Source organism: Aphelocoma coerulescens, chromosome 8, assembly GCF_041296385.1.
Source record: "Aphelocoma coerulescens isolate FSJ_1873_10779 chromosome 8, UR_Acoe_1.0, whole genome shotgun sequence".
Lineage (NCBI taxonomy): Eukaryota > Metazoa > Chordata > Aves > Passeriformes > Corvidae > Aphelocoma > Aphelocoma coerulescens.
The window spans coordinates 6,828,344-6,853,227 of record NC_091022.1 but is presented as its reverse complement, the minus strand read 5'-3'; the positions used below and the strand labels follow the sequence as shown (position 1 = coordinate 6,853,227).

Sequence of the window (24,884 nt, the reverse complement as noted above, 5' to 3'; positions counted from 1 at the left end):
TTGTTCCCAGTTAAACTCACTTCAGCTTCCAGTACAGTCAGCTACTGGGATCCTCCTGTCACCCCAGAAATGGAAATGGGTTCTGCTCCCACATACTTTGATGGCATCAGGGTACATTGAGCACTGGTGTCAACCAAAGCCATATATCTTTGTGGGTCAGATGTGCCAGGCCATCAGATCCACACAGTCCAAAAGACCTGATTGTCCCTTTCTTCTACCTGGCTAGAGGTAGGAGCATGTGTACCCTCTAATCCTGGCTATGGTACACATTGTTCTCCTCCTGTAATTATGACTTTGAGGTCCCTTCAAGAGGATCAGTCATATCATTCCTGTACTGCCTGGAGTCTTGGCAATGAGAGACCAGAGCAGCATTGACCCTGATGAACTTCTTGTGGTAGATGTTTTTCTCTTCAATTCACACACCCACGCTGCTAAGGAAGAGGTGGGTTTTCCATCTCACTTCCTCGTGTCTTCTCCATGCTCCTGAAGGAAAAACCATAGGTTACCTCGCGGAGTGTATCCTCTCTCGTTGGCTGGGGGATGCCTGCTCCTAATGGCAGAGACTCTTGTTGGTGCTGGTGAGATGTGGTAAATTCCTTCCTCAAGCTCCTTTTTTAGTTTCTGGTGGCCCTCTTCAATTTTCTCTTCCAAGCTCTAGACATGCTCAGCCAGCTTTGTTTCCACAGATGAGACATGGGTGCGTAACGGGGCTGTGACGGTGTCCTCATAAATTCTCGGTTTGTTGACCAAGATGCCCATCCTGTCCTCACCTTCCCTCCATTGCAGCATCACCAGGTAAAAGGAGTACATCTCTGGTCCAAGCTGTGCAAATTTCAGCCACATTTGTGACGTGCACTGGACACCATTTGGGCTCTTGGGGAATCTGTCGTCTTCCGAGAAAATGATCTCCAGCACAGCCAATTCCCTCAGGCACCGGATACCTTGTTCCATTGTGCTCTATTTTCCTTGGTGCACCTGGAGGTCTTCTTTACAAAGGTACCTGTCCCTTACGCTTGTCAGCAGTCGCTGCCAGAGGCTGAGTTTCCTGGGTTCTCCTGATGCTCTGGTCAATGACATCCTGGGACAGGGATCCCAGTTGCCTGGCCTCACTTCTGTCCACCATTGTGTCATTGCCTGCGGTGTCCCAGGTGCAGAGCAGCCAGGTCAGGATGGGTTTATTCGCCTGGTGGGTGAACTCCCTCCACAGCTCACCCAGGGACAGAGAGCAAGTGATGACTTCCAGCTCCATCTCTTCTGGTGGGGGCTAAGGTCCAGCTGCCTCCTTGTCAGTCACCATGTGGACTGATTTCCTCTTCGATTTCCTTTTTTGAATGAGGGCGACTGCTACTGGCTTAGGCTGTCCTGGCTCAGTGACAGGTTGTATGGACATGGTGCCTGCTGATTTGCTTCTTTTCTCCTCCTCTTGAGGATGCTGTACCACACCAAGCACTGTCCTGACTCCAAGCACGGTATAGACAGTGCATGCCCTACAGAGAACACAAAGCAAAACGAACAAGATTATTCTGTCTTAACATCCAGAGGAAATTCAGTATTTTCAAAAATTGCTGTCTCAGGCCTGAAAAACTGGAAAAAACCATTCTCTATTCTTCCCCCCATGGGCTGGGTGTGATTATTAATGAGGCCCCAGAGGTAGCAGCCTAGACGAGGACAGGTGAACAAAACTGAATATATATTCCAAATGATGTTCATTGCCTCTGATGTCATAATGCAATAGACATAATAAACAGAGCAATTTTTATACTATCTCAAAAGGAGGATTAAGAGTGGCAAATAGTTCCCCGTGTGAGGAAAAATACAGAGTGAGGTACAAAATCCATGTAAACAGGTACAGTATCCATGTAAACACATTAAACATCATGGTGAATAGGCAGTTTCTGTAATACAATGCAAAATTACAACTCTGACTTCTCTCAGGAGGCCTCACACTGGGCGCCAAAATACATGCTGGTTTGAAGGTAAACCAGCTGGAGAAATTAACCCCCACACAAATACCTTGCAAGAGATTTCAAGTCAGAGTTACAATTTAATAGAAAGATTATAATAAATGCAGTGAATATAGAAAGTCTGGCTTAAAACCTACAGAGTACAACCTGACACCCTGTTGGTCAGAGTGGCAGTAGCAGTCCCAATTAAACGGTGGTTGCAGTCCCATTGGAGTGATGGATGTGGTCTTGTCAAAAGCAGTGGTCCTGTGAAAAGGTCTGGTCCTTCTCTGGATGTCCAGTGTTGGTGGCTGTGTCCAAGTCCCCAAACCCCCAGATTCTATACCCTCCAAGTCCAGGCAGGAATGTTCAGTCCCTCCCTCAGGGCAGGGAGTTTCACAGTGGAACAATGTAATCCTATGAGTCATAGGATATTTTGGGGAGTCCTTGATGGCCCATTGGCAGAGATGACCCCCCTTAGGCTGGGTGTAGTTGTCACTTTGTGAAGACAAAGAGAACACTACCCAGCTCACAGCTGTTACAAATGGCCCACCATTAACACTTCATCAGGAATAGTGTAGATGGGTGTAGAATACATGGTTTGGCTACACCCATACTGGTACTTTCTCCTGTAACCACTGACAGAAGCTAAAACCAACTAGTTATAGCTCACTTCTAAAAGCCATTTTCCTCCTGTTGCCTGCTCTATATCAGTTCTTGTCTGAAGCAGGGTGCAGGTATCATGTGTTAATGCTGGCTTCTTGTGTTCTTGCTGGAAGGGCAGACCCGCAGCCAGCTTCTTCCTGCTGAAGAAGAGCTTAGATCAGCGTCACCTCAGCTGCCCTCTTGTCTGCCACTAGAATTCCTGCCATGAGACAGTGCAATCTCTTTGAGTGATTTTTGTGTACTTTGCCTGTGTATGGTTAGAGCAGAAAAAGGTGTGAGGCTCATTTAAGAGTTTGGAGAGGAAGGGCTGTTTTCTAGCACTGTGAATAACTGTGGAATCTCCCCGGGGCAGGGGCAGAGGAGGGAAGAACTCAAGACTCAACAGTTCTGTTTGTACTGTAATTTCTATTGAGTATGGAAGAATGACCTTTTGTACCTGATCTAACTGTGGACCTTGCAAAATCTGATTTTGAAAAAGAGGACTGTAAATTCTTGAGATGAAGAAAGGATTGGTGACATCGTAAGTTAACTTCTTAGTTTGATTCATGTAACTCAGACTTTAATATGCTTGAATATAGTAAAAAATACATTACAGTCATAAATGGGACATTAAAATTTTTTTAAAAGCTCCTTTCCCCCTAAAGGTTGGTATTCTCGTGTTTACATATGAAGATCATTTGCACCTTTACAAGGAAAACAAGTATTCTGTAAACAAATGTTTACATGTATCATTTATGCTTTTTTCTAGCATGAGTAACTTGTATAAATAGTGCTATCTTAATAAATTTCTTCTATGCTGTTCTTGTTTAGTTCCTTGGGGTGAAAGCAGTGAGGGGTGTTTTTCTGTGGTTTAGGCGGACAAAGATGCTGGAGGGTTTTTCCCAGATAAGTCCCAGTAAAAGAGGCTGAAATCTCTGCTGTTTATTGTTACCCTGCACATCATTCAGAACCAGCTTTTCTGGAAAGAAGCATCTGTGCTATCTGGCTAAATCTTATCTCTGCTCACTTAACGGCATTTATCAATGAGGACAACACAAGGAAGAGGTTAAAAGTCTATTAGAATTTAGGTTTTTAGAGATTATTTATGCGCATTTATTGAAAAGAGCTGAGCATTAGATTTAAAACTTAGCCCTCGGTTTAACAGTCTGGTTTTCAAATCAAATACTGGTGCCAGTTATTTCCAGACCTTGTACTCCTTTGTCCAGTGCTCTTCTGACTCCAGATAGCAAACTTTGTCTGAGATATTTCAAAAAAGGAAACTACAGCACCAGAAGTTCTTTAAGATAGTTTAAGTGGCTGCTGAGCTGCCAAGACCTTCAGAAGATCACTTAGCTGCTTGTACCAGAGTAAGAGTTACTACATACTTCAACCTTAACATGCAAAAATAATCCACCTTTAACTAGTAAAGAATCTGAAACCATGTGCGTGGTTTCTTTGTCTAATTCTGGAAAGAGGTTAGGAACTAGGCATTGAGTTATGTCATGTTAGGCAGTTTTACACTGGGAAAAGAAACAACATCCCTATTTAGAAGGTCATAGCACAAATCAGCTCCTAGAGATGCTACAGAAGTGTGAAGCAAGAAACTAGACTTGGAATTTTGCTGCTCGCAGAAATATTTAATAAGTAACAAGTGGTGGTTTGGTCAGGTAAGCTGTAGTTGTAAATAAGCTCCATGCAAGGATATATTTAATTAGACACAGGTGATCTTTCCTTAAGACAAAAGATGGAAAATATTTTCTTTATTTAGTATTGTATTACAAAAAGTCTTAGCAGGTGCTACTTTCTGCTCCTTAAATGTCTAGCCAGACACTGTGCACTGTACTTCTGAACTCCTACCCATTCCAGAAGGGAGGGATCCAACATAAAATTATAGCACACAGCTCCAACCCTGAGAGATCTCTGTCCTACAGGATTACATCCAAGATTACAAACATCAGGACAAAGTCTAGTAACTATCAAGCTTGTCCACAGACCTCACTTTCCTATCTATCAACTTGCCTGGGAGGACCAACAGGCTGACAAGTGCCTTTGTGTCCAGTCTCATGCCCAACTGGAACACAGATGAACATTATCACCAACTACCCTTAAGAAGCTAAAAAGGGAGTTAGAAACCTGGATTTTTTTGACCTGGATTGTAGAGCATGCAGCCTTTCTCAGGTGTGCTGAACTTTGCATTTAGACTAGCCCAAGAGTAGTCACAGTTTGGCCAAGGCCAAAGTCTGTGTAGCTTAGGCTGTCCAGTGAAAACCAACTTGCTCTCTGAAACAACAGAAATACCTGTCAGTAAGTTGCATAAAGAATTTGCATCGTTTGTCTCTGAGCTGATACCTGCACATAAATAAAATGAGTGACTCTGAGAAAACAAAGCTGCTCAGGAAGCTGTCACAAGTTTGCATTGCAGCCCTTCTTCAGGGCCAAATGTCTGTTTGACTTTGCTGTGCATGGCATGGAGTTACACAGCCAAGTGCTGGAGTTACAGTCCGACTTTGGACAGCCAGAATGAGAGGAAAGAAGATGCTGCACGAAGAGTTTCCTGGTGGTTTCTCAGCACAGACTGTCCAACAGGAAGCCTTTTCAGTATGAAGAGTTACTGAAATGGCTCTCACTGTATCTGAGAGATTGCGAGTTCAGTCAATAGCATCAGCACTCCAGGCAGGTATTGGCTGTGTAGAATCTACAAGAAAGAGAAAAAAGCCTGTCAAAACAACAATTGCAGTTGCCAGATTTCCACACCCTGAAATCCTGGTTGCAAGGAAACTACCAAGTGTTCTCTGTGTTTATTCATCTGCTCTGTTGTTGCTTTTCAGGTACCTATACTTTTCCCATACTGAATATATATGACTTGAACTCTATCCCATCATGAAAAGCTGTAACTGAATTTACACAATGCCCATTCCACAAGAGCACCCTTCAGAAAGCCTGAGATATCTTTTCATACTTACCAGCAACAGAAAAAGTTGCTTCAGATAGTTTTAAGCTATTACAGACAAAAACAAGCAGTGTAACACTACCATGTGCCAAGGCTTATCACAGGGTAAATTTAAACAATTGCATTTACACAAACTGTTCTTTAACTCAGAAGAAAATATTGTGTTGCTTTAAGGATTAATGTTCTATAGTTTTAAGGATGTTATATATACATCTGTAGAAAGACCAGCACCTTTATGAAAAGGGTTATGTGTGAAGTCATCTGCCTGTGTCTTAATGACTACAATACTAGAAAGCTACTGAACTTTTTTAAAGTTTGGGATCTTTTTAAGTCCAAAAGAAGATTTTTTATGGCCTAAGAAACTTTTCTGTTCATACCGCAGCTAATACACCTATTTCTGGCCCGACAAGTAGCTTCTGCTGCAACAGAAAAAAAATCCTGTACTGGCAGCTGCCCCAACTCCAGAGCCAAGTATGACTATAAAAGCTCAGGAGTTTAACACTCCTTGTAGGAAATCATTCAAAAGAAACATGAGACCTTCAGGTACAGCTATTTTATTTGGCCAGCATTAGGACAACCTGCTACTTAGAGCCTCACCTTTACAATCCCATCACAGTGTGCCGAGGCAACTGCTGTCGAAACCTTCACCAGCTTTGTAGCTGACAAGTGGATCTTGAAGTGCCTGTGGAAGTGGGTGTAAAGGCAGTCCATGAAGACATCCACCTCGTCTTGGGTGATCTCTCCTGGCGTTTTTTGGACCGTGTCCCACAGAGCTTTGGCATCCTCTGGGTGAATGGCGTATGAAATATCCAGGGGCTGAGACAGGTGGGGCACGGAGAAGACAAGTTCCACGGCAGAGGCGGCTCTGTCCAGCTTGCAGCCAGCCCACATGGCCACCATCCAGCTGAGATTCAGGGGGCTGATGGCCAGGCGGCGGAAGCAGCAGTCAAAAGTCTTCTGGAACCAGCTTCCAACCATGGACGTGTAGCTCTCAGCCCCATGGGTCAGGAACAGGGGCAAACAGGTAAAGTCCTCCGGCACATTCTCAGAAAGGTCATCTCCATACACAGAGCAAAACCAGCCCAACCACACCAGTTTGTCTTCAGAGTTCCTGGAGGAAACTCCTGACCTCAAAGAGAGCTGGGATGGGGAAAAGAAGCATTTGAATGCTGTAGAGCAAGTATGGCTTTTTTTTCTTTAACTAAAAATAGATTTTGATTTATAGTTTTAAGTGTTTGGTAGAAGTGGTTTTTTTTTTCTTAGGACCTTGCATGCAACACTGTTTTCTGTCAAACACATACAGTTACTCAGTCTATCTATTACATCCCTAAAAGTTGAATGCAATTCTGTTGAAAACAGCAGAAAAAGCATTTTTAACTTCCTTAGGAACAGTCCTGAGATCTCCTTAACTCCTTATGGTACATCCTACTTAACTCCTATGGTACATCCTACAACCATTGCTACAATGTACTTGACATTTCAGTAGCATATTTCATTTGAGGCAAAGCAGTTTAGAAATATTAATGAGACCTGAGCTCTGACCAGGAAGTGGGATTATGCCGGCTTTATCCAGGAAGTTAAATAACCCGTCCAAATCCTGGCAGTAAATTGACTGCTGAACTAAAACATCAGACAGAGATTGCTCTGTACAGTCTTATTCTGATGCTGTTAAGAAGTTGAACTCAAACTTGCAAGTAACTGTATGCATTGCTTAGGGGATCACAGAATCAATTAGGTTGGAAAAGACCTCTGAGGTCATCAAGTCCAGCCTGTGACCAAACACCACCTCATCATTAAACCAGGGTTTTGACTGAGTCACATCTGGTCTTTCCTTTAACACCTCCAGGGACGGTGACTCCACCGCCTCCCAGGGCAGCCAATTCCAATGTCTAATCATCCTTTCTGGGAAGAAATTCTTCCTAATTCTTCCTAACCTAAACCTCCCCTGGCACAGCTTAAGACTATAAATGTTCTAGTTAAAAATAGAGAGGATTCAGTTTCATTAAATCACAGTGGATGCTACAGGAATTATTCCATACAGCTAGGTTTAATTTGGGGGTTTTCTTTCAAGACAGAGCGTTTTATCACAGCAAAACCAGCCCATAAAACGCCAGTCTCGATGACCAAACCTGCTGGGCAGCCCCCTCACCTGCACGAGGACGGCAGGCTGGTCCTGCTCGCTGCCCCTGAGGTCGGCAAGACTGGACACGGCCACCTTGATGTCCAGCTCGACGCCCACCTCCACCGCCAGCCCCTTCTGCTTCTCGGCGGCGATGAAAGCGCTGAGCAGCCGCGCGTAGTCCCTGAGGCGGGCGCGGCGGAAGCGGTACAGGGGGGTCACGCTGTACAGCGTCCAGGCTTTGTGCAGCAGAAACGCTGTTTCCTGCGGATCGACGTTTTCCTAGGGAAGAAAAGGGAAAAGGAAAAGGAAAAAAAAAAGGAAGGAAAGAAAAGAGAGAAAAGGGTTAAAGCCCTCTTTTCCCGTGCGGGGAGAGTGGGACAGCGCCGCTGAGGGGACACGGAGGCGCCTCCGCCCCGTCTCCCCAGCCACGCCGTACCTGCGAGCATGACGCCGGCACGATGAGGCGGCCGCTGGGGCTGATCCCGAGGCGGCTGTGGATCCGTCCGAAGGGCAAAACCCGGGAGAGCCGCCTGAGGCTGGGCAGCGTCCGCGCCGCACCATCTTCTGTCGGCTCCTCCGCCATGGCCGCCATCGCCCGCCAGCGCCGTTCGAACTTCCTTCCCGTCGGCCCCCGCGGGAGGGGCGTGCCCCCGCCGCCATCTTTGAGGCGGGCAGGAGGGGGGGAAGGGGGTCGTGGGGATAAAGCTGGTTTCCTCTTTTTCCCCTCCAGAGCCCTTATTTTTCACTTCACGCAGGTCTGTGGCACCCCTCCCGTTTTTCTGGCTGAGGGGCGGCTGCGGGATGGCGCTTCCCCGGTTGCTGGCGCGGGCGCTGCACCGGGTGGCCTCTGCCGCCGCACCCGCGGCTCCAGGTGAGAAGGGAGCGCTGGTCTCATCCCCTCGGTATTTGGGTTTCTTTTCTCCCGGGACAGAGGTCAGGGTAGTCCACACAGTCGATTAATACCGCATTCGCGGCAAGATTTTTTCGCCTGTATCACTTTATTAAGTGTCTTCTCTAAATGTCTTTTAATTCTAAAGGCTGTGATGAAGGTAGTGAGATTGGCTCATAGAATTATTTATATATGTCCAGGTAATGGCATCCTTCAGGCTTCTTACAAGCTGAACCTCTTGCACATTCTGTAAATGGTGTGCTTGGTTCTATAACTTTAGCCATGATTACAGGCACACGGGCAAAGCTTTCTGTAATTGTGCTTCAGGCCTTTTTCCAGTTGTTTCAGGCAGAAAGTGTTCAATTTACACCTGCATGGTGGGTGTCTGCTCCGTGTGTGTTTCATTCTTGGTTTGTTAAGCCCTGTTCTGCTTTGTCTCCACCAGGAACTGCAGTGAGAGGACAAGGGGGAATGGCTTCGAACTGAAGGAGGGCAGGTTTAGATTGGATATTGGGAAGAAATTCTTCCCTGTGTGGGTGGTGAAGCCGTGGCACAGCTGCCCAGGGAAGCTGTGGCTGCCGCATCCCTGAAAGTGTTCAAGGCCAGGCTGGATGGGGCTCTGAACAACCTGGTCTAGTAGGAGGTGTCCCTGCCTATGGCAGGGGAGTGGAATGAGATGAGATTTAAGGTCCTTCAAACCCAAACTATTTTATGATTCTAGATTTAAATGTTAAATTGTCAGCATTCCTCAGGATTGATCTGTGACTTTTCCTTCTCTTGCTCCTGAAATTTGTAGAGCAACAGTTTGCAGCAAGGCTGTGTTCAAGTATGTTTATGAAAGTTTGACTGAGAAACATAAATAATCACTATTTAAAATACATTCAGACTACCTTCATTTTATGTTTATGGCATTGTGTCTTAGTGCAGATCTATATATGAAGTAATTTCTCTGTCTATGTATAAATTGTATTGGGAGGGGAAGCTCTATTAATTATTTTGTCTCATCTGCAAAAGCCATGAGAGAGTTATTTTTTATTTAAGACTTCAACAGTTTTGTCACTCGGACCAACACGTGTGGAGAGCTGCGTTCTGCTCATGTGGGACAGAAGGTGACCCTTTATGGATGGGTTCAATATCAAAGGTAAGTACAAACCATGATGAAAATGGACATGATTATTGCCAGATCCAGTGTAAGCTGTTTTTCATCCAGCATTGCTCTCCAGTGATGGTCTGCACGGGTTTTTTGATTTTAAGAGGTCCTGAGCATCTCATCTTTGAGCAATTGTGGATGGGGATCCAGGAAAAGGAGTTAGGATTATTGCAATGTGATCATTGTGATCTTGTTTTTAAAGACACCAGAGCATGTCCCATTGGACAGTTTCTTGATGGAGAAAGTACAATGGCAGCTGTCTCTACTGCAGCTAAAGAGATCAAGATTTATGGTTCTGAGTCTGGCAGTGTGGATTGTTCATGCAGAATTTTTTATGGGACAAATGTTCTCCTTCTTGACTTATGATTGGATGTTTTTTTTGTTGTTTTTGTTCCACATGAGCTTTAGCTTCACTGCTCATTTAATTGTTTTTAGCTGAGTGATGCTTCCCAGCAGGAAAATTCATAATGCTCTGTGTGCATTAAAATTCAAGTTAAAATCCTACCTCTCCTGGTTATTTGCATACTGTCTGAGGCTGGTGACAATGTGAAACAAATTCCTCAGGTTAGGTTCAGGTGTGGGAAAAGTGTCTGTACGTTCAGTACTTGGAATGCTTTGAGATTAATTGCAGGGTACTGAAAGTAGCCAGGTGCCATATGCTTTAAAAAGTAGAAGCTACTAAATTTGTGAAAAAAATGTTTCTCCTTTTGTGTTTTTCATGGATCAGACAAGGCCTGTTTCTGGTTTTGAGGGATTTCCAGGGACTGACCCAGATCATCATTCCTCAGGATGAGGTAAAATATGAGTCTGTGTTTTTTATTCTTCCTTTGGTAGCTTGGCTCCAGCAGACACAGAGAAGGAAGGACTTCATCAAATAGAGTGCTCTGACTCTCAAGTAGATTGAAGTGTCATGAGAGCCCTGACCTGACAATGCAACCGAAACATCAGTGTTGTTTCCTCTGGCTTCAGAGTGATTTTGAATTGAGGTGCTTGGCCACAGTGCATTTGTCCTGTTCTTTGAATTTCTGTGAGACTCTGTCATCTCCCTACAGGCACATTCCCACGTGAAGGAGCTCCTGTCCAATGCCCCAGTGGAGTCTGTAGTGCGAGTGACTGGGATAGTGTCCCCTCGGCCCCTGGGGCAGGAGAATCCGGTGAGGATGGGGGGGGGCTCTCTGGGCTTTTATTCTTTGGAGGAAACAGCGCTGGGTGGTGGGATTATGGTGGGGTTTGTGTCAGAGCGTTGCCATGGGTTCTGGTTATGTGACAGCCCATCCTCAGATAGTGTGGGGTGACTGCTATGTCATATAACTTAGCAGAACCTCAAAGCACATTACAGGCACCCACAAATTAAACTGGATCCCAGCCCTTTGCAAGGATAATGCTGCCTTTTCCAGGCTTTTGAAGTGTGGGTGGGAATTTCTTTTGCTTGAAAATAAATATTGTCGTTTCAAGTTCCACAGCACGTGATGACCTCTTTGTTATACAGATTTTGCTGGTCTCCTTGTATAGGAAACAGAGGTTGAATAATTCTTTAATGTTCTGCATTCCTCAGCTGTCACTGTAATCAGCTGTAGATTGATCTTTCAGGATTGTACATATATCTGGCAGTTCTAAACAGAAGACTTGTATTTATGATCATAACTCCTTTTTGCTCTGACTGCTTGTAGATGTCCACTTAAAATCCAGGCTTTAATCAATGCCTTTATTTCTTTTATTGGTTTATCGTTTTGTTGGAAGTTTGTATGTCCTTTTCCCTGGTAAATAGCAAGAGTCCTGCAGGGTCAAGTGAACTTTGCTGTGCCTCAGTGCTATGTGAGGGGAGCTGTCTGCCCACCCGTGGGATAGAATCAAAAGAAGACCAGTTCTGAGAACTGGTGTTTAGAACTGGAAGTTCTGAGAAGTTCCTCATAATTTGCCTTTTTTTGACTCGTATTAAGGGGTGCTGCTGATAATGCTCACTGAAACCTACACTGTGTGGTTTTATATAGGGTAATGTGTTTAGAGACCAGTATGCTACTGGAAAAGAACCTGCCATCTTTGCTGAGGTGACATGTGTTTTTCTGAGAAGAAGGGAAATCTAGGAGAAATCTGTCCTTGGGAGAAGCTCTCTGACTTACATAGTGTGTTAGAAGGCAGGGACGGTAATCACTTTGTTTCTTTTTTTCCCTTTCACCATCTTTGAAATACCTTTGTCCAGCTGTTTTGAGTTTAATTCTTTTCTTGCCTTTTTGTTCTAGAAAATGCCAACAGGGGATATTGAAGTGAAGGCAGAGACTGCAGAGATCCTAAACTCCTGCAAGAAGCTGCCTTTTGAAATCAAGGATTTTATCAAGGTGTCTGTGTTTTTCTTTTCTTTTTCTTATCAAAGTGGTGGCTTTTCATTAAATTTGGAATTTGGCAAGGGTGATGGCAGAGCATCTGAAAACTGAGTCTGGTTCTCCCCGCTTCACTTTGGGGGAATGATAGTATTTAAAATAGGGGTGCTGTTTGTTTGCTGTGAGGATGTATTTCCAATTAGAACTAAGCAGAAAACAAGGCTTGAATGCTCCCAGTTTCAAATACCACTGGAAGAACTGATGATGAAGGGAAGAGTGAAAGAAATGGAACTATGCTGTGTTTTTTGAGTGTGAAACAAGGCTGTTTTATTTGACTCATGGAATCACAGAATGGTTTGGGTTGGAAAGAGCCTTAAAGATGATCTTGTTCCAAACCCCCTGCTATGGGTAGGGATTCCACCCACTGGACCAGGTTGCTCAGAGCTCCATCTAACCTGGCCTTGAACACTTCCAGGGATGGGGCAGCCACAACTTTTTTGGGCAGTTTAGTTTTTTGTTTAAAGTGATTGCTATATTTGTGTGGGTTGTGGGTAATGGGCACATTGTGACAACCGAGTACCATCCCTTTTTAGCTTCTCCCTTTTTTCCTGTGGCTTTAGGAGCACCCTCCCTGGACATGCAATTTGAATTTTGTCTCTTAATCCTAATTCTCTCTCCTCTTCAGAAATCAGAGGCCCTACGGATGCAGTATCGGTACCTGGACTTGCGCAGCTTCCGGCTGCAGTCCAACCTGCGGCTGAGGTCTCAGATGGTGATGAGGATGCGGGAGTATCTCTGCAATCTCCATGGTGAGGGAACTGCTTTGAGGACAGTGTGCAGCAAACAACATTTCAGCTCTCCCTGCTGCTATTTCCTAGGGCTGGGAGAGATTCCTAACCAACTTGCTACACCGAACTGGTCCCACTTAATAAGGACATGTCTGCTTGTGGTGGGGTCTTTAGTGGGATGTTGTCAGGCCTGAAGAGCAAAGTATGTTGAATTTTCTTGGCGTGCTGCAAGCCAGTTGTTTCAAATTAGCTCATTCCGATGAGAAAAGACTCTTTGCAGGTAGTTTCCCTCTTTTGGTCACCCAGTTGAGGCATGTCAGAGAGATGGATTTCTTTTAGAGCTTTTGCTTCTCTTAAAATCCGGAAGTGCTTTTTGGAAAATCAGTGCCTAGTTCAGAATGGCTAGAGAATTAACACATTTTCAGCCTGTTTGGAGTCCTCTGTCATCAACAGTTCTGGCAGGACATCAGGGTAACTCAGAGCCTTTAGATCTGTCATTACAGGAACAATTGTTTTAAGTAGTAAAGTGTGTAGGTTTTGGAGAGGCTCCATGATGTGTTAGATGACCTGTTTTGCTGACTAACCGTACTGTAGCCTACTCATATTAGTTCTCCCTCCTCTCAGCCTGTTCTGTGTTTATTCTCCAGGGTTCGTGGATGTAGAAACTCCAACTCTGTTTAAAAGAACCCCAGGGGTATGTATGTGATGCTTTTTGGCCTCCTGCAGCTGCACAGTCAGGGCTGAATCATTGTCAGTTGCCACTCAGCTTTCCTTGCTTTTCCCTTGGTAAATAACAGCTTATGGAACTTCTGATATGATCCTTGGATCCTTTTAAAAGTAGAGGGAGAGAAAGGGGAGAGGTGATAACTTGTGTCTTAATTTTGAACCTTCAAACAAAATAGCTTCTGCCTTGTAGAGCACATGTTGAATGTAAGTCTATCCTGGGATTATAAACCCAAGAAACTTTGAAGCACTGTGTTTCCAGCGTTTATGTCTTAACCAGTAGGTTACTGTAGCGGTCCTACTCAAGTAAATTTAATTTCTGATCTTATATTCCTTTCTTTCACTTCAAAAATAGTCAGAGAAGAGAGCTGTAGGTGAGGAGTTGTTGATGCAACTATCCTGGAGTTCTTGCATTTAAACCCATGTCTTGGGTGGTGTATTATGCAGTAGTCTCTCAGAGAATATCTCCTTTGGGATATTTTGGACCAAGTTGGTTAACAAATTTTAAGTGTAGTGTACAAACAGCCATTTCCTCACAAGTGGGATTTCATAATGGGGAAAATACATCCTTTCCTCTTGCACTTCCAGTGTGTGTTCTGTCAGGAATTGGGGCCACTTACTTGCTGAACTCTGTAAATTTTCTTTCTGATGCCAGGGAGCCAAAGAATTCCTTGTGCCCTCGAGGGAAGCGGGCAAATTCTACTCCCTGCCACAGAGTCCTCAGCAGTTCAAGCAGCTCCTCATGGTTGGAGGCCTGGACAGGTAAGAGTTTCTTGGATTCCTGTTCTCTGCATGTCCTGTCTGGGGTTTGATTGCATTATCTGTGAAATTTTAGATAATTCCCCCAAAAAACTTACTGCCAAGGGTTTGTGTTTTGAAGGGGGATCCTTAAATAAATCCTTATAGTCAGATGAAGTGTATGCTTTTGGAAAGCTAAAATCTTCACTGCTGTTTTAAATGCAAACCTGATCTGCCTGAAGGACTGTCTTGGTTTTGAAAGACAGCTGTCTGCTAAGGAAGGCAGAAGCCTCCCTTGAAGTGGCAGATGTAACCCCTTTCCCTCCAAGTTATTATAATTTTGAAATCAAGGGCCTTTAGGCAAAGATGTGGGAAATAACAGTTCTTTACTATTATATAAATATATATATCTATCTATATATATATAGATAGATATATATAGCCAGTCAAACAAACAACAGTAACTGTGGCAGTAACAGCAAACAATCACAAACCCAGTCCCGGCCTTCTCGGCTGTCAGGCCCTTTCCCCTCGGGTGCAGTTCCGCTCGCAGCCGGCAGGGGCGCTGGCGGCTCCCGGTGAGCAGGGCAGGTGCGATGGTTCCCCCGCGGCTGCAGGGGGCGCTCCGGAGCGAGCTCGGGGAGCACGCAGCACCGGTGGCCTGGGATCCCGGGAAGGGATGGAACAAGGGCTTCACAAACCTCTGGACAGCTGGCCCTGGTGTCTGGCTGGAGCTTCGGGAACAGCAGGCTGGAGCGGCGGGCTGGAACAGCAGGGATGAGCACAAATCCTGGGTGGCAGACGAGATGTATCCAAACGGAGAACCCCCGGAGGTCTAGGCAGGCAGGGCGAGCACGGCTACAACACAGCGAAGGCTCGAAGCAACAGCGGGGCAGGGCGGCCACAGCCCAGCCTCCAGCGGGGCAAGGAGGGCGGCTTTGGGATTCCAGTGTTGTTTCCAGCAGAAAGCAAAGTAGCTGAAGCAAGCAGACTCCTCTCTCTCAGACACAGAGAGTGAACTCACCCCACACCCAGGTGAAACAAAAGAGTAGCCAGGCACACCCCACCCTCAGTGGGTAGCTCTTTGTTTTCTTAAGTATCCAACGATCAGCGATTTGTTCCCTTAACAACATGTATGGGGGGGAAAAATTCCTTTAACAGAAAAAAAAACTAGGACTAAACTAAAACCCCAACAAGGACAGAAAATCTCATGTGTGATAAAAGCTTCTCCAGCAGTAGCCTACAAAAGTAGTTGAGGTGAGGCTGAGCAGGCTGAGCATTCTCCAAACCAAAGGGATGGACAGAGAGATGGACAATTATTCACATGGTGAACTGCAGGCCAGGTCTTGTGTGAGAATTTTGCCTGACTGTTAGTAGAGTAGAGGAGTGGAGTGGAGTGCAGTGGAGTGGAGTGTGGGGAAAAGAATTGAGTGTGCTGCCCTTGGGGGACAGCTCACCTGGCAGTCTCCATGTGCCTCTGGAAGCTGCTGATAGAGTTGCTTCCAGTCAAAATTCCATTCTTTTGAAGGGATGGGAACAAAGATATCTGCTGTGGGAATGGAGGAAATGTGGGAAACTCTCTGGTATCTTTTTTCCTTATCTTTTGTATGATCAGTTCTATAGCCACAATTCAATTCAGAGTACTTTAAATTGTTGTCTAAATCAAAGTGTTACTGCAGGTACTTCCAGATCGCTCGCTGCTACCGGGATGAGGGTTCACGGCCTGACAGGCAGCCAGAATTCACCCAGGTAACCAGCCCATGCTGCCTTTCTCCCTGCTTCTCAACCCAAGTGACTTGTAGCTGTTTTCCCTTCTGGAGGCTTAGTCTGTGCTAGTCTGGTGCTGCTTGGTGGTACAGAGTTATTTGGTGTGTGTTTCACAGACACAGCCCTTGGAAATTGGTGTGGGATTGACTGAGCGGTTCCTGTCCTTGGCTGTGCAGTGTCCCAGGTGCAGATGTGGGAATTGCGCTGCAGCAGTTGATACAATTTGATGTTGCATTTGATGATACAATCTCCTGTCCTGCTAGGTCAGGCATCCCATGAGTTAGCCTGGTTCACTCAAGGCTGCTTCTTGTGTCCCTGTCCTCACTACCTCATTCACTCTCTGAGGAGGCTGTTGCCTGAGTCACCCTGATGTACTGCCAGAACTGTTGATGACAGAGGACTCCAAACAGGCTGAAAATGTGTTAATTCTCTATCCATTCTGAACTAGGCACTGATTTTCCAAAAAGCACATTCCCAGCCTGACGAAGTCATGCTGTGATGTCATTTCATGCATTGTTTCTCATTTTGCTGGCTTTGTACTCACAAGTAGCAGTGTGAAAGCAAAACCTGTAGCTAATGTGGAATTCCCTCCCTTGTTCTCTGTTTTAAGATAGATATAGAGATGTCATTTGTAGATCAGGCTGGGATCCAGAGGCTGATAGAGGGCCTCCTGCAACATTCCTGGCCTGAGGGAAGAGCCTTGATTATGACTCCTTTCCCTTCCATGACATACGAGGAGGCACTGGCTGAGTATGGGACTGATAAACCAGACACTCGCTTTGGGATGAAGGTGAGGATTTGCCCATTGGAAACTTGCTTTCAGCTTTTCGTTTCAGTCAGTGTTTTAATAACATTTGGATCATGGATACATGGTTGGCTTGAGTTCTGAGTGCTGTAATTTACCCAAGGTGTCTGTCCCATCATTGCTGCTTTGTGCAGTCTGTTGAAGAAGAGAGGATTTGATCAGTTGACTGTGAAAAATGTATGTTCTAATAAAATTTTATTTTGAAGATAATGTTGTATTATGGAGCAATGCATCTTGACTGTTTAAGGAGCAAAAGCTCCTAAAAGGGAATAGTGTTGAAGGTGTTAAGACACAAGTGCAGGATTTTTGCTTTGTATGCCTACCACCAGTGCTTTTTCCTGTGCTTTTACCTTTCTCAGATCATGGATATCGGTGATGTTTTACGAGGATCAGACATTCACTTTGTGCAGAATGCTCTCAGTTACCCACATAGCTCCATCAAAGCCATTTGTATCCCTCAGGGAGTGGTAAGTGATGCTCTTGCATCCTGTTTATGTGGAATAAATAAAATGCCAATTTGAATTCCATTGTTGGTATGGAAAGGTTCCTTGCTGTTACTGGTGTTCTCAAGGGAACTTGGGATTGGTTGTAATCCATGTCAGGTTGGGCTGAGTAGTGTTAGAATGATAAGACAACAGGAAGAGTATTTTATCCTTAGGAAGAGAAGGAAAAGAATGGAGCTGCAAGATCGCATGAGGATAGGGAACCCTCTCAGGGCTTCACCTTGCTTTTTGTCACCTTTTTGATGTGCATCTCAGTAATAAATTTTGCCTGGTGACAGGAGACTGGGTATGGCACAGCTCTGGAATAGGCAGAGAAGGGTCAGGTGCTTCCATATCCTTCTCCTGTTTGCTTTAGCTGCATTTTTGGGTACAATTCATGTCTTGTAATGAGAGTGTCATGGACCAAATCCAAGGCTGACAATAGATGTGGAAGATCTTTGACACAGCCGTTCATTTTGGCAAGGAAACAGATTTAATTCTGGCTGTAGGCGTCTTTGTAGCTTGGACAGTATGGAAAAAACAAATCCTCTAAATATTGAGTTTTATTTGGGGAACAGGAATTTGTGGCCATGGTTTCTCTTGGGATTCCTTTCATTTTGGCACAAAGTGCAAGTTAGGGGCTTCCCACGAGAGGGCACTGAGGTGTGTGTTTGAGCAACGCAAAAGTGGCAACTAGACCCACCCTAAACACTGGAGTAGATGAAAAAAATCAAGATCTTGATGCAGGTCCTCATTTGCTGCATGGCTTTGCATGCAAAAGTCAGCCTGGTTGATTTTTCTCTGTTCTTCCTCCAGATTGAGCTCTGACTTCCCCATCAACAGTGTGGTGGTGTAACCTTGTTTCTGCAGGCTGGAGGCAGTGATTTGACCCTGCTGACCAGATACATTTGTCTGTGAGCAGGGGAAAGAAATGTAGACCTAGAGGGGTCTCTTCCTGATAGGAGCCCTCAGAGCAGGCACCCAGTTACAGCCCAGCGCTGAGGACCCTGTCCTGTTCCACAACCCTCATAAGAACTTGAAGTAGAAACAAAAGAATTTGAGAAGTTTGGAAACAGCTTAGTCAGTAGATTTGATACCTAGTGAAGTTTTCCAGGCTGATCTTTGCTGTCTCTTCTCTTGCTCTTTCCCCAGAGGTATCTTACAAATAAAGACTTGGAGTCATTAAAGGAGTCTGCAAAATCCCAGTTTAACCAGGTGAGACAGAAACTCTCCTGAGGCATAGGAAAGGGTGAGTGACAGTGTGATGAAGGCAGAGGAAGGTAGAAGAGCAGTTTTTATTAGCTGCGAGTCAGTGCCTGAGCATATGATGCTTCAAGGCAAGAAAGGGCAGTACCGCACTGAACATACCTGTACCTTTCTCTAGGAAATCATGCAAATTATCCGTAGACCTGATGGAAGATTGAAGTCTCTGCTTACCAAGTTCCTTGGTGAGAAGGAGCAGTCAGAGCTTATCCGAGCACTGAACATGCAGGAGGATGATGTGGTGCTCCTGGCAGCTGGAGAACACAAGCAAGTGGTAGGAGGCATTTCTTAGATGGCTGTGTGAGTTGAATGTTGCTGATGATGGTTTTGATGTTATCTGACCTTAGTCTGATTTTTATTTAAATAGGTCATAATCTAATTTTCTGTTTCTCTGGAACAGCAGCTATAGCAACAGCAAATAAAGCATGAAATGTACTGTGCTAGTTTGAAAACAAACCAGTGGGAGGCACCAAGTCAGAATAACAATTTAATGGAAATTAAAGAAAAGGAAAAAAAAGTAAAAGAAAACACTGGTTCAAACTGACAGAGTCAAGATACAACCAGAGTCCCTATTAGGCAGGGTGGTGGTAGCAGTCTGGTAGAATGGTGGCTGCAGTCCTCTGAAGCAGTGATCCTGTAGTAAAGGGGTCTGCTCTTCCTCAGAAAGTCCAGTGGTGGCTGTGTAGCTCCTGTCCTCTGGAAATCCAGTGGAAATGGTTGTCTCTGGTGTTCAGAGTCCCAGATTATATCCACGATGGGATGCTTGGTTCCTCCCTCTGGGTGGAGCATCTCACAATGGGGTAATGAGTCATGAGGCCAAGTGTTGATTAGGCTCGTTAACAGAAGATAGTCTGGAGGGAGTTATCTCTGAGTCCTGTGGCAGGACAATGATGGGCCATTAACAGCAAGATAGTCTGGGGGGAGGAGGCAAAGAAACACTGCCCCACCTGATTTCAACAGCTCATGAGGATGGTAATAGAATACGCTGCAACCCAGGACATGTACCTATTACTTTTATCACCCTCAGTCAAATTCTGGGCAGGACTTATAATTGAAATGAAGGCTGAAATATAAAAACCCCTGCAACAAATCAGTGCCTTATTTTCTCTTAACTTCATTTTTAAAGCATCAAACAGATTGGAAAATTAGGCCAACTAGGTAATTGTGTCTCCCATAAGTGGATGACTTAGTAGCAGCAGTGGTAGGAGAGTCTATCCCTACCCTTCTCTCTATTCTTGCCAGCAGATGTTGCCTTCCAGGAACATCTGCTTGATAGCCAAAATTTTGTTGTATTCTCTTCTATGCCTTCATTTCTCTGTCTGCAAAGTGTGGATCTTACATGGCCTCCCCCAGTTAATCCACATGTGTGGAGCTGGAGATTAGTCTAAGATAGTCCTGAAGATGAAATAGCTGGACAAAAATGGACTTTCAAGCTCCTTACTTGGTCTCTGTCAAACCCTGGCACTGCTGCTGCCTCAGCAGGAAGGTGATATATTTCAGGATATGAGGCAAAAGGGTTCAAGGCAACAATTCATTACAGCTGCTGCTGTTTGTGGTACTTCTTTATGGAACGCTTTTACTGGTTGGTGTTTGAGTGACTTCCCTGATGGTAAATTCACCCTGTCTCATCTCTCCCTTCTCTGTTGTAGTGCTCTGCGTTAGGAGCCCTACGGTTGTTTAGTGCCAACCTCCTGGAGGCAGCTGGGCTGGCACTCCGTGATCCCACAGCCTTTCACTTCCTCTGGGTGGTGGATTTCCCCCTTTTCTTCCCCAAGGCCAAGAATCCCACTGAACTGGAATCTGCTCATCACCCCTTCACTGCCCCTCATCCTTCAGATGCCAGCCTCCTGTATTCTGATCCCACAAAGGTAACCAACTTCATGCCTGCCATGCTCTTTTACAACTTCATGCCTGCCAAGCTCTTTTACAGCTGCTCACATGGAAAACCAGGCAAGCAGCAGCTGAGTTCAGTGTAAAAAGAGATGATGTTTCATGGGACTGACTGACTGCATGAGGAAGACATAGATCTGTTGGAATGAGTCCAGAGGAGGCTGCTAAGATGATCAAAGGGTTGGAGCACTTCTGCTATGATGAAAGGCTGAAGGAGCTGAGTTTGTTCAGCCTGGAGAAGAGAAGGCTCAGGAGCAGCATTAGAGCCCCTTCCAGTGCCTAAAGAGTCTACAAGAGAGCTGGAGAGGGATGTCTTGCAGGGGCAAGTAGTGATAGGACAAGAGGAAATGGTTTTAAACTGAAAGGGGGTAGACTTAGATAGGTATTAGAAAAAAAATCTTCCCTGTGAGGCACTGGCACAGGTTGCCCAAAGTATCTGTGGCTGCCCCATCCCTGGCAGTGTTCAAGGCCAGGCTGATGGGGCTTGGAGCAACCAGGTCTAGTGGAAAGTGTCCCTGCCTGTGGCAGAGAGTTGGAACTAGAGGATTTTTAAGGTCCCTCCCAACCCAAACCATTGTGTGATTCTATGATCTTGTACATGTCTGGAAGAGATTGTACATGTCTGGCTTCCTGATTGCTGCAAATAGCAAGTATTCACGTGTGCCCCAACAAAAGAAGCTTATAGGAAACAGAAATCTTACATTCTGACCCACCCCATTTGCTTCAGGTTTGATGAACTTTTCAAAAGGATTTGTACTTCTCCCACATCAGTCAGAGGCAGTCCATGCCTCCAGCAGGACTGGTACCTGAATTGCAATGTACCCCTGAGAGAACAGTTTTATAGAGTTTCATGGCTTCATTCCCAGTGTCTTTGCCATCTTTGTGCAGGTTGTTTTTACGTGCAGCTGAGCTCCAGCCTCACCAAGGTGCCTGTTCCTGTCTCTGCAGGTCCGTAGCCAGCACTACGACCTTGTGCTGAATGGCAATGAGGTTGGAGGTGGCTCCATCAGAATTCACAGTGCAGAACAACAGCGTTTTGTGCTGGAGAAAGTGCTGAAGGTAACACCTACAGATGCCTCTAACACTCTCTTGGAGATTTAAAAGCACTAATTAATTTAAGTATTAATTGCATATTCTGAAAGAAACACTCATGTGCTTCTCAGATAGAGACATAACTCCTAGTCCTGACCAATGGATGCTTTCATTGTACCTTTGTGGATACAAAAATGCTGTCAGCAAGAATTTTCTTGCTATTTTCTAAGTCCGTGAGAGACTTTTCTCTCTCACAGAAGAGATAGCAGAGTTATATAAACAACCAAACACCTGCAGCCTTGAAAAGTATTGTTTATAGTACAGTAGAAAAATATTTTGACAATGGATGTTTTAGGATTTTAGTCAATCACCCCCAAGGGGTGACTGATCCTTGGTCCAATTAGACTATGAAGAAAAAGTCTATAAAAGAGTTTGTAAAATGATTAAATAGATCAATCTTGCTGCACAATTCCTGCCTTCTGGATCTTCTCTCCTCCTCCCTACAGCTGCGGGACACGGTAATATTTTACGGCATTAATATACCTTCATCTTTGTTGGGAAATAGAATTATTGGGATCAGTAACAGAACTGTGCAAGCAATAGGCCTGGAAGCTTAAGGCTTGTGTGTGAGAAAACTTTCAATGGGAAAGTCCCTGTATGAAAAATAACAAGCAGGGCTGGGAACAAAGAGGGAGTTTTGAGATGGTGCAGCTGTACTATCCAGGAGTGAACGAGGGAGATGGGCACTGAATTCTTTTAATCATAACAAGACTATGGAAGCTTGCCAATGTAAGTCCAATTATGTAGAAATAGAAATGTGTTTTGATAAGCTTTAAGCCACTTAGGAGCTAACAAGCTGGTATACTATATAAGTGCCTTTGGATTGCTAATAAACGGAGTTTGCTCTTATCAACCATATTGGTCGGACTGCTTCTCTCTCCCCGCCGGGGGCCTGGGCTCCTCGTCTTGTTAAGCTTCTAACACATCTTGTGTTGCTTATAGGAAGAGCATTGCTTGTCCAGTGACACCTCTTAATGTAATTTTGCAGGAGGATTCAGAGGTGCTTTCCCATCTGATTGAGGCTTTGGAATTTGGAGCTCCACCTCATGGAGGAATTGCTTTAGGTAAGTGGTCTGTAGCTCTGCAGATGCAGGTGTTTAGTTTTTTTTTTTTTTGTGCATACTAAATCCCGGGAACAAGGCTCATGGTTGTTAGGAAAAGCCTTAGTGCTTCAATCTCTGTAGCAGGTTTGTGGAAAGAAACAGAGGTCTGGTCACCAAGTGCAGAAAGTTGGGGTGTTCTCCCCAGAGTCACAGTGGGATTTAGGTCTTATGTAAGGACATTGGTGGCTCTAAGGGTGATCCTTATCTGCTGATCTGCAAACCCTATATTCAGTAAGGTTAGGTCAATTTTGTTCCCATTCATATGCAGCCAGAGCAGGAGCCTTGTGCTGCTTGCCTGGAGGCATGGGACAGCATGGGACTTCGTGTTTCACATCCTTTCCCTCTACTGCAGTCTCACTTCCCTTCTTTCTCATCTCTTTTGCTTACTAATTCAGGTAATGTCAGGGTTTGGGTTTTTCCCTAGAACCATGCAAGTTTGTGGTTAAAGAAAGAGGGAAAAAAATCCAACCGACCAACAACACCCTCCCTACACTCACCAAAATAAAAAAGCCTACAAAAAGCAATGATGTTTTAGCCTGTGATATTCCAGTTTGACTTTCCTCCATCCAGTCACCCAGAGGCTTTTGTTCCTCTTGAATTCTTAGTGGTTGTAATCCTTCCAAACTGGTTAATGCAAAGCTCTGAGCTGTAAAGCAGAACCGTGCCAGTGTCCTGCCATTCAGCTGCCCAGATTTTGTTATGCTGTGTTTGCTGTCTATGTCCTGCAGCCCTTGGTGGGTTACAGAACTTCCTGCAATATTGAAAAGCTTTATTTTGGTAGACATTTCTGATCTTGAGGCAAATCTGTTTCTCTGCTACCAGCTGAGATTAGTTTTTTTCCTCCCTTACTTGCTTTACTCTTTTTCTTCAAGCTCAGTGATATTACCTCCTCAATCTTTCTGATTTTTCTGACTCATGGGAGGTAATACAGAGCCATAACTCAAGTGTTTCACCAATTTGTTTTCTGCTTGTAGGACTTGACAGGCTGATCTCTCTCATCGTTGACGCTCCAAGTATCCGGGATGTCATAGCCTTTCCAAAATCCTTCAGGGGACGAGACCTGATGGGCAATGCTCCAGACTATGTCACTCCAGAAGAACTAGAGCCGTATCACATTCAGGTTTCTTGGCCTCTTGAAGAAAAAGAGGCAAAGAAAAACTGACCTCAAGCCAGTGATGGAAGCTGATCTGATGAACGAGAGGTAGTTACAGCTTCTAAAGGCCAGGATTCAGTTCAGAAAGTATCAGCTGTTGTGGCAGGATGGGGGACAGTCCAACACTACGGTACTATGGCAGTTTCAAGATGGAGTGGGAAGTAGATAAGGGGTCTTCCTGGTAGGAATTCACCTTTGGGAGGTAATGGGAAGGAGATGTAAATAAGCGAAAGAAAAGAATGTCATTTTAGCATAGGATATTGAAACTTTGCTTTAGGGTGTCATATTGGAGGGAAGATGGGTTTTTTCCAATCCTCACTTCTTACATGTCCTTTGTAAAGTATTCCTCCTCCTATCTGGAGGAGATAGTCAGCTCCTTGGCAGGATGGTTTGTATTCCTGATGATCATTAAATCATGTTACCTGAGGACCGTGACAATAAAACTGCTGGACCAGGAGCTCTGGGCACTGCACAGCCAAATTTCAGTGCAGCCAGCAACTTGTCTCATGTTGGAGGGTACCAGATCATGCAGAACTTTGCCGTGGGGAGTTCACATTCAGCTGTTTTCCCTTCAAAGGAGAGGGAGAGAAGCATTGATGATGTTTGCAACAGTTGTCCTCATAATACTCGTCAAAGAGGTGTTGATCTCTCTTTGGGGGCCTGTTGCCCTTGTGCTTTCAGCACAGTCATTCAGGAGTTTGTATGTTTATAAATAAAGTTTACCTGGCAGTGTGGTTTTGACTGAATGTAGCTTTGGGCTTTCTCTACAACAGCAAGCTGGCAGGTTTTTTTTTTGTGATCTCCTCCAGGAGATGCTAAGAAATCTGGCATCATAGCAGCATTCCCAGTCTTCTGTGACCTTTGCCTGTCCTGCAAACCTGCTGCTGCAGTGGTGAGGGATGCAGCAGCAAGTTCCTCCCAGGCTTGTTCATCCCTATCCCATACCAGAACATCCACAGGGCAGGGGTGACTGTTCTGAGGAGAGGTGAAGAAGCTGAGGAAAAGAGATTAGTTGATGAAGACGAGAAGGTGGTGCAAGAAAAGGGAGAGCTCCTGTGTCCCA

General features: G+C 44.9%; 2 protein-coding genes across 4 annotated transcripts; one reads left to right on the top strand and one right to left on the bottom strand.

The window, feature by feature from the left end:
• Positions 1-3,478: 3,478 nt before the first annotated feature.
• CENPL (centromere protein L) lies at positions 3,479-8,305 on the bottom strand. Its single transcript, XM_069022972.1, has 4 exons — positions 8,097-8,305; positions 7,688-7,939; positions 6,136-6,678; positions 3,479-5,283 (listed from the first exon to the last, which is right to left on the bottom strand). Exons 1-4 carry the CDS (start codon positions 8,250-8,252, stop codon positions 5,212-5,214), a joined length of 1,023 nt encoding a protein of 340 aa, XP_068879073.1. The 5' UTR covers positions 8,253-8,305; the 3' UTR covers positions 3,479-5,211.
• A 13-nt stretch (positions 8,306-8,318) lies between these two features.
• On the top strand, positions 8,319-24,567 carry DARS2 (aspartyl-tRNA synthetase 2, mitochondrial). Of its 3 annotated transcripts, XM_069022969.1 has the most exons (17): positions 8,320-8,531; positions 9,591-9,690; positions 10,427-10,493; positions 10,752-10,853; positions 11,940-12,035; positions 12,703-12,826; positions 13,453-13,499; positions 14,184-14,290; positions 15,946-16,015; positions 16,644-16,823; positions 17,198-17,305; positions 18,473-18,535; positions 18,705-18,857; positions 20,233-20,451; positions 21,422-21,532; positions 22,554-22,629; positions 23,643-24,567. In XM_069022969.1, the coding sequence occupies exons 1-17, from the start codon at positions 8,462-8,464 to the stop codon at positions 23,828-23,830; spliced, it is 1,881 nt and encodes a 626-aa protein (XP_068879070.1). In that variant the 5' UTR covers positions 8,320-8,461; the 3' UTR covers positions 23,831-24,567. The 3 variants fall into 3 exon arrangements, with proteins under 3 accessions (XP_068879071.1, XP_068879070.1, XP_068879072.1); XM_069022970.1 differs by lacking the exon at positions 16,644-16,823 and having other exon boundaries at positions 8,319-8,531; XM_069022971.1 differs by lacking the exons at positions 8,320-8,531; positions 9,591-9,690; positions 10,427-10,493; positions 10,752-10,853 and adding an exon at positions 11,692-11,843.
• The last annotated feature ends 317 nt before the right edge of the window (positions 24,568-24,884 follow it).